The 10,000-nt window shown below is 38.0% G+C and overlaps 1 protein-coding gene across 1 annotated transcript in view; it reads left to right on the forward strand.

Moving 5' to 3' along the window:
* The window catches only part of LOC115232663 (heat shock 70 kDa protein 12A), a 286,065-nt gene that overhangs the window by 260,842 nt on the left and 15,223 nt on the right, over positions 1 to 10,000 (forward strand). The window contains exon 7 of the mRNA XM_029802682.2: positions 475 to 643. Coding sequence (XP_029658542.1) covers positions 475 to 643 — 169 coding nt within the window. The remainder of the gene's footprint in view (positions 1 to 474; positions 644 to 10,000) is intronic.

The following is a 10,000-nucleotide window of genomic DNA, read 5'->3' on the forward strand; positions in this document are numbered from 1 at the left end:
GAAAATAGATGTTCTTGAGCTCTGCTGGGCTATGATTGAATTTTAGCATCCACTTTTCTTTGTTTCTTCCACTGAACTTTTCTCAATTTTCTCATTTTCTTTCTTTTTTTTTCTTTCTTTCACTTATTCCCTCAATATTTTACTTTATTTTAGTTATACATTGTTTACTTTTTATTTCATTCCTTTCTTTCATTTCCTCCTTTCTGAACCCTCTCTATACCCCATCTTTCTCTTTCTTTCTTTCTTTCTTTCTTTCTTTCTTTCTTTCTTTCTTTCTTTCTTTCTTTCTCTCTTTCTTTCTCTCTTTCGTTTCTTTCTTTCGTTTCTTTCTTCCATTTTTTCATGCTTTATACAACTTCAGTGCTATCCACTCTCTCACAGACAACCACAGCGATCCCTCCCTCTGTCTATCATCCCACTCTTTATTTTGTTGAAATCAAAGTCTTTAGTCTCTTGCTCTATGATTTATTGCAGAAAAGCACTGTGGAGAGCGCAATCAAGAGATACAACAACCCCAATATTCGTTGGTCAACTCAAGGAATGTTGCGTTTGAGTACTGAGGAAATGCAACGTTTGTTTAAACCGACACTAACACGAATTAGTGAGGCGATTGGAAATATTCTCAACCATCCTGATGCCCGAGGTAGGTTATACACTTCAATGTTGCAGTTTATGTTGTATTATTTTAAGATTTTCCTATTAGTCAAGGATGTCAGGCGTTGGAAATTTTTCAAGCATCCAAACCTGCGACCTACTTTTTCTGCTTTTCAGCTGGGGCATTTCTCTTAATTGAATATCGTTAATGCCCATGAGAAAAGACATAAACGTGCTGCTTATTCTTTTCTCCATTCTCTTAATAGAGAAACAGTAAGTAGTCTTTAAGACGCGTTCAGATATAATAATAATAATAATAATAATAATAATAATAATAATAATAATAATAATAATGATGATGATGATGATGATGATGATGATGATGATGACGACGACGACGACGACGATGATGATGATGATGATGATGATGATGATGATGATGATGATAACAACAATAATAATAAGCTCAGGGTTAAAAGCGGAGAGTGAATGTTTCATAGTAGCTTCTCAAGACCAAAGATTATTAACCCAAAACTTCCAAACCAATGTGATAAAAAATGGAGCTGACCCAAAATGCCGATTCTGTAACGATGAGATTGAAACTATAGACCACCTAATCTCAGGGTGTAGAGTCTTAGCACCTGCAGAATATAAAGCAAGACATGACAGAGTCGGCCAGTATTTACACAGGACAATATTTCGGCATTATAAAATCAAAACCGCTGACAAATGGTATAAACACCATCCTGAAGCTGTGACTGAGGAAGAAAATGTGTCGACTCTATGGGACTTCCCCGTACATACCGACAAAACTATAAAAGCTAATAAACCGGATATTATTATAAAAGATCAGACAAAAAGGATGTGTTTATTAATTGACATGAGTATTCCTTGCGATCACAAAAAAGCGGCGTAAGAATTTGACAAGACCAGTAAATATAAAGACTTGCTAATAGAAATTGAAAAAAATGTGGCATCTCAAGGCGTCTACAATACCAGTAATTGTAGGAGTTCTAGGAATGATAAAAAGAGGTACTGAAACTTATTTGAAAATGATACCAGGTTTACCATCCCAACAGGAAGTGCAAAAGATCGTGTTAACTGGAACGGCTCATGTACTGAGAAGAGAATTATCGCTGTGAAAACAACAACCCATTCATGAATTTATTTATTAATTTTTTAATACATATTTTACCTGTGAATTTGCGTGTGTAATCCAGGAATGCATGCAATGAGCTTCTCTGCCCTAGGTGTACGGAAAACACTCGGCGAGAAACGGAAGAAAATTTGAAGAAAGAAGGAAATAATAATTATGATAATAATCATGATGATGAGGATGAAAAAATTAATAATAATAATAATAATAATAATAATAATAATGATAATAATAATAATAATAATAATAATAATAATAATAATAATGAAAAAAGGCATCGGAGGGGCGATTCATACCCTGCATGCAGTTGGGCTTTTTCGCAAATTATAGTGTGGCTTACGTACATATTGTGACAGTTACAGAATATAGAAAGACGTGTAAAACCGATAACTATATAATCGAACCAAAACATCTGTTACCCATGCTTTTTAATTGAACTGAATTAATCTTTTTTCCATATATATCACCGTTATAGTCATTTATACTCCGGTGGAATTAAGAAATCAAGTTGTAAATAAACGAAACTCTCGAATCCATCATTTTACACACACACACACACACACACACACACACACTAACACACACACACACACACACACACATATGTATGTATGTATGTATGTACGTACGCGTACATGTCTACGCGCATAGGTATACCATGATCGATACACACGCAGATGAGGCTCGATTAATACGAAAAAGAGAGTGAACAAAATAATATGACCACTTGCTTATCGGGAAATTTGTAAGTTCGATATTTTTTTTAAGATAATCAAACCTAATGTTCATCATTTCGAGCCACTTACCCAATGAGAATTTCTGCCAAATGCAGTGAAAATCCGTTCAGCCACTTTCTAGTAATTTTGCAAACACACAGACAAAGACGAGTGATTACAATACCCTGCTTTCGCTTACGCGTGCAGTATAATAATAATAATAATAATAATAATAATAATAATAATCCTTTCTACTATGGGTACAAGGCCTGAGATTTTGGAGGAGGGAATAAGTCGATCACATCGACCCCAGTGTTTCACTGGTACTTAATTTATCGACCCCGAAAGGATGAGAGGCAAAGTCGACCTCAGCGCAATTTGAACTCAGAACATACTGGCGGACGAAATGCCCGGTGTGCTAAAGATTCTGCTAGCTCGCCGCCTTAATAATAATGATAATAGTAACTAGCTGAGCCCGTGAAAATTTCACGGAAATTATTAAAAAAATGTAAGCATCGGTAAATTGTGTGCTGGTGCCGTGAGAAATGTTTCTATATTGTGACAGTTACAGAATATAGAAAGTCGTGTAAAACCGATAACTATATAGTCGAACCAAAATATCTCAGTTACGCAAACGTAAAAAGAATTACTATTTAGCCTTAAAACACATCGTACATATTCAAAGAACCTTCTTGGTTTAGTGGTACAGAACGTTCTTCTGTTATTCTTTTATTCTTTCATTTGTTTCAGTCATTTTAAGGTGGGTATGTTGGAGCATCGCCCTTTAGTCGAAGAGATCAACTCCTAGACTTATTCTCTGTAAGCCTGGTGCTTATTCTATCAGTTTCTTCTGCCGAACAGCTAACTTACGGGGATGCAAACACACTAACATAGGTTTTGAAACAATGGTGGTAGGGGACAATATATATATAAAGAAAAATGGAACAAGAACGTAACAGGTGACAAAAAACACCCGGACGGTTAGACGATACAAAAAAGGACAGGAAAAAACAAAGGACGGGTCATTCGGAGCTTCCTATCCTCAGTCGAGTATCAGATTATCTTAGCAATTTCGGTCGGTTACACTCGAGTCTGCTGTAATCTGGCCGACCCCAAGAAAATCTAAGCTAAAACCACTAGATTTCTTGGAAGAAAGCAAGCGAATGTATACGAAAACAAAGACGTAAAAGACGGAGAATTGGTACATAATTCGACTAAAGACGAATTAAATTAAGCTGGCGTGTGTGGAAGTGAAGCCTTATGGCAGGGACATAAAAGATGAAAGTCATGGGAAGGGATGTAAGAGATGTTACACGGATACTAGTCCAACCAAGAAAGAAGGGTCAGACTTGGTGGAACACCGGTCACGTGGAAGGCGAGGAGAGAGATAGAGGCAGAGTGATTGAAGAATTAGTGTAGGACGAAAAGGAAAGAAAAAGAAAGGAAAGGGACAGAGTGGGGTAAAAGAGAAGAGAAAGTGAAGATGAAGGGAAGGCCAAGAGATGTGAGAGAGAGAGGAAGCGAGAAAAGAAGAGTCGAAAGAACGAAGAAAGTGTGAAGGGGACTAATAGAAAGAGTAAGAGTATCGTACAGAATTTATATATATATATATATGTATATATATTTACATACAAGACACCAAAAGTGTACGTACGCCGCTATAAGTATACATATAAACAAAGAAAACAAAAAATGGAACAAGAACGTAACAGGCGACAACAAAATATCCAGACAGACAATACAAAAAATGACAGGAAAAAACAAGGACCGGTCATTCGGAACTATATGTATGACGGGCTTCTTTCAGTTTCCATCTACCAAATTCACTCACGAGGCTGTTGTCAGCCCGAGGCTATAGTAGAAGACACTCTTTAAAGTATTGAGTTGAATTTTGTGTAGCCACCTGTTGGCAACTTTTCTCCCCCCAACTATTTTGAAGAGGCTGTTTCCCATTTTCCTGGGCTCTTTTCATAGCTATACCCCCTTTCGAAATTTGTATTAGTTTTTGTATGAAAAAAAGGAAAGGAGGGGTGCTTGTTTGTAGTTTGTAGATAAAACGTTAAACGTGCCTGAAAAAAGGACATGGTCTTTACTCACCAATTAAAAGATATGAAGAACTATGAAAGAAGTACCGAGGTGGGGGAAAGAAGAAAGAACTAACAGTCGATCGTTCTAGAACTCCCAGAATAAAAACGTAAGCATCTGAAAGACTTACCCTCTGTTCATTACTAAATGTCTTTCCCTCTTCTTCATTGTTAAAAAGTAAAGAAGCTAGAAAAGATCGATCGTATTTCAGTCTAATTGTCATTGTAGATGACTGAGGCTTTCCTTTCTCTTTCTCTATTGTTTTACTCCTTTTCTCTACGGTTAAGAGAGTGAAGTCGCTTGATTCAGTGTTTAGCGGTATTCGACCCACGATCGTAAAGTCATGAGTACGATTCCCTGCGACACGCTGTATTTTTGACAAGGTACTCTACTTCACCTTGCTTCAGTCAGGGCCAGCCTCGTCACATTCTGTGTGAGTCTAAATCTCCCTGAGAACTACCTTATGGTTTTGTATGTCGGTGGAGTACTCAGCCACTTGCACGTTAATTTTACCTCTCTCTCACTCACACTCTCTCTTTCTCTCCACCTTTATCTCTTACTTCCTCTCTGTTCTCTCTCGCTTTGCCAATCACTTCTTCGAAGTGTGACACACACGACAGGTACATACAAAAAGAACAAATTGGTATAATAATGATAATAATAAAAAAAAAACAGTTTCAAATTTTGGCCCAAGCCCAGGAATTTTGGGAAGGGATATGTCGATTACATTGACCCCTATGCAGGGTTTTGCTGCAGCTTTAAGTTAAATTATTGGTTGTTCTTCGAAATCTAATTCAATGTTGTATAGGTAAAGATAAGTGATTTTTTTTCTCTGAATCAATAAGGGGATTATTTTGGTTTATTATAACGACAAATGATTTCAGAACATTAGAACGTCTATCCAATTACACGAGGATAAAAAAATGAAACGTTCATGGAAAGAATTTGACAGCTAGTGATATTGAGATTGACATTAGCTCTTGGCTTGTCTTTGCGGCAAGGTACAGCCAACAAAGAACGTGTGCACGCAGAAATAATTTACTTCTTCAAATTAGTTCACCAGATATAAGTGAATATTTTGCTGCAAAGGACAACTGTCTGAAACGTCTAATGTCAATTCACTGTAATTTGTTTACATTTACAGACTGTAATGTATTTAGTGCTGTCGGTATAGAGCTGCAATTCTTTGTTTCGAGCCAGAGGTTTACCTTATTTTTGAAAATACATAACGGTTTCAAAAAAAAAAAAAAAAAAAAACCTCTCATACATGCCATCAGACCATATATATCAGCTTAATTTTAGTCTACAGAAGGTTTTCCTTTCCAACCATACAAAACAAAACAAAACAAAAAAAAATTCAATGCAGTCGATAATAGTTTATCCGAAATTTCTGGGACGGATAGTGTTTCGGATTTCGGAAAGATTGTATAAATTACATCAATGAAATGGAGTACTTTCAGCATGAGATCTAAGTTTAAACAACATTGTTCATTTGCATTTCATAATAGAGCATATACATAAACTATGAAATTAGCTTTATGCAAATTTGGCACTAGTTCAGTTTAACAGCTTAACTTCGGGAATGTCATACTATTTCTCTAAAACAAAATTCACCTTTTATACTTATAGTTCAGGTTGCCACCTACATAAAGCTGATACACGTCACTTTCATTTTTCACGCTTTCGTTTTATGTTCACACTACAATAATTCATCTCAATATTTTTTCTGACCGACTGTTGTGACAGTAGGAAACTCCAAGCAGTAGCGGAGTGCTTTACCAGCTTTCTTTTTGTAGATATGAAAGATTTTACCATGCATATCGGTTGTAACTGAAACTGTGTGTGTGTGTGCGTGTATAATTATGTATGTATGCATATATGTATGTCATTATTTAGTTTTATTTCAAGATTTCTGGCCTATAGAGAAAGAGCCGATTTCTAACCTAGATCCAAGGCTCCTTCATTGGAATTTCAACATCAAAAACAGGGTATGTATGTATGTAGGTATATATGTATACGTGCAGATTTGTTTGTTTTGTTTAATGTATGTCTTCTCATGCATATATTCGCATACCTAGACATGCTCATATATACTTAAATGATAAACTTCTGGAAAGTTTTACAGATTTTTACAGTTCCAGTAATGGATTGGATCTGTAGTCTTCGAATCAGCTTTCTCCTTTCTGCTTTTGAGAAAACTAATTTCTCAAGATTGGTATTTAGGCAGTGTGTTACATATCCCAGTGCCCCCGTAATTACACGTATGAAATACAGGTATGTAATTGCAAGCGAAGAGAAAAAAATGGGAGATACAGAAAAAAATGTGTAAAATAATATCGGAAAATAAAGGTAGCGAATAGCTGCGAAAAATAAAGATGTGGCAGTTTACTTACGAACCGTATTGGAATTGAGTAGGATGATAGAGCTTTCCGTTTAGTTTCCTTTTTGTCTTGCGAGAACACACAGCATCAGCATTAACTCCACCATCACCGCCGCATCCGAATCACCATCATCACCACCACCACCACCACCACTTTTTACTACTACAACAGCAACAACAACAACGACAACTACTACTACTACTACTACTACTACTACTACTACTACTACTACTACTACTTGTCAAGCGAACATTCAAAAGTAATCTGGAGCGCAGACTCTTGTGTGATTAATTGAACATACAACGTGTGTGTGTGTGTGTGTGTGTGTGTGGAGCGTAAAAATGATGGAAAAGAAGTGACAGAAAAAAAAATCAAGAAAGAATGGATAAGATTCACAGTTTATTAATATTTTTTGCTAGAGGCTGTGCTCCATTTTGGGAGACGTGGTTAATAGATGGACTCATGTGAAATGTAGTGGTGACAGCAAATAATAGCAAGCGAAGAGAACATGAAAGCCGTCAAACAAATCGATTTATAATGAACTTCTACATACATACTCATACGGGCACACAAAGACACATACACACATACACGTATACACGCGTACCTACTCAGACATTCGAATATATTCTGAAACGTATACACATACGAGGGGGTGTGCTGAAAAGTTCTTGGTTCTGGTTAAAGGAAAGTACAGGAGGATTAGTTGATTATGATTTATTCAACATATTCCCCTCTGAAATTTACGCCCTTATTGCAGCAGTCCTTTAGATTTTCTAATCCCTGTAAAAGAACTCAGAAGGTTAGGCCTTCAATCAGGCCTTTCACGACACCCTTAAATCCAGGAACTTTACAGCATCCACTCGTATGTGCGTGCGTTGGAGAAGTTAAGTCAAGTTAATTTTTTGGCTCAAAAGCAAAAAGCAAGGCCATGTACTTTGAACCGAGCGGTCGTGGGCATCTTCACTATCTCGTCCGGCAGCTTATTCCATGGATCCGCAACCCGGACGGAGAAAGCCCCTCTCCTTCGATTGAGATGAATTCGTCGCAGATAGAGCTTTTCAGAGTGACCCCGCAGCCGACGCTCTGGAGCAGGAGTGAAGAACAGCTCTTTCGAGAGGTTACACTTTCCGCTTATGATGTTGTGAGCGAGAATGAGATCACCACGGCGTCGTCGTTTTTCTAGAGAATAAAGGTCGAGCGTCTTCAGCCTTTCTTCATAAGACAAATGCTTGAGACCAAGAATATTTGTGTGTGTATGTGTGTGTGTGTTATATTTATAAATATGTGTACGTGTGTTTACTTGTGTGTGACTGCCCGCGTATGTATATGACTGTATGTGTCTGCGTGCGGTATCTATGCATATATGAACAATAACAGTATATCTTATTTGGAACAAGCGACTAATTCGATAAGAATGCTCTACAATTAAGTTTGCCGGAACTATGACCAATAACAAAGTGAATAAAATAAACTGTAAGAATAGATTTCGAATATTTCATAGAAGGGAAATATGGATATATATTCTCCTGATATTAACTTTCGGCGACATCAGGATGTTTTGAGAAGTGTTTTTCCCCAGCCAGTGTTAATAGAAAGATGGTTTCATTCTGCTACACAACAAATAGAAGTCGGTTACGAGTGATTAATATTCAAGCCGACCTACAGCAAACTAAGACAGCGATGAAAAGGCTGTAATGTAGAATCAAAAGTTTATATATTAGCCAGGTAGAGAGAATAATTCTAGTGTTCCACCGGGAAATGTATTAATTTTAGTACACTAAAAATATCCGGGAGCTATTTAACTTAGCACTAGACAAACACGGTCGATGTATAACGCATCTTAATTTGACTTAACGAGACATTCGTATCCCGAGTATGCTCTACAGATTATAAATCTAACGGGCTTTGAGAACAATGTTTCGGAGAATGAAGTAAAAGGAAAAGGTGGAGATTAGAGTATAGCAAAGATAATAGTATTAGGCGTGGCTGTGTGGTAAGAAGTCTCTTTTTCTTCCTTTTGGTTGGGACTTGATTTTTCTCTCTAATTGTTTGAATTTTGTGAACTGTTTTTGAACTGTTTAATTTATCATGGCAAAGAACAAAGAAAAAATTGTGGAGTAGGAGATAGTGCCACCCAAGCAATGGATGGAAGAGTTTGAAAAGAAGACGGTGGTATTGAGGACTTACTCCAAGTCCTTCGACACCATCGCCGTCTTCGAGAAAAATTTGATAGGAAGAGTTGGCGGAATATATGTCAACTATTAAGTAACATCTCTAGGGGGTCAAATACGCAACCGTGTGGTTGCTATTTGACACCCTCGAAGAGGCTCGCAAATTCGTGAGCCAGCTCGTGGAGGGCAGAGAAATTTTGTTTCTTCCCACTTATTGTAGGAAGAAGTTGACGAGGGCTTGGGTCTGCGGTTTGCCACTCGGAACTGAACCTGAGTGGATAGAGGATATTATCCACCTGGGTCTGGGTGGCAGCAGTACCAAGCTCCTCAACGTAAATATCTTGTATGCGGCTGATTGGGAGGGGTCAAAAGCCGTTTCGACCCTATGGACCTAATCAGCCGAAAATCTGTTCTCCAAGATTTTTAAGAATGGCCGGGTCCATGTATTCGGTGATGCTTGAGGGACGCTCTCCCGAGCGTCACCTGTGCCTGGAACCGGGCCATATAAAAAAGAACTGCCATCAGGACCAAAATAATAACGGCCTGGAGCAGTTAATAAAGATACCGCTCCCTGCTCTCTCATTGGAGGAAGAGAAGGAGGAAGTCGAGGAGGTTTCCAACTCCTCGGAAAAGGCAAAAATAGAAGGGTGGGCAACAATGGTTGCTCACCTAAGGATCCGAAGGCTGCGGGAGGGAGGGAGGATCTACTGGACAAAGCGGTAGAACCCCATCCTCCCGTGGCTCATGGGAAAAAAAAGAAAAAAAAGAAAAACGGGACATTGCCGGCAGTTTGTGACACACTGCTGGCACGTCCCGAAGTACCTTCGGTGGGAGTTGTGTCATTGAAGATGGAAACTGTAGACCCGTCCCTTGCTGTGGAGGAGGAATTTTGGT

Source organism: Octopus sinensis, linkage group LG2 (genome assembly GCF_006345805.1).
Source record: "Octopus sinensis linkage group LG2, ASM634580v1, whole genome shotgun sequence".
Taxonomy (NCBI): Eukaryota; Metazoa; Mollusca; class Cephalopoda; order Octopoda; family Octopodidae; genus Octopus; species Octopus sinensis.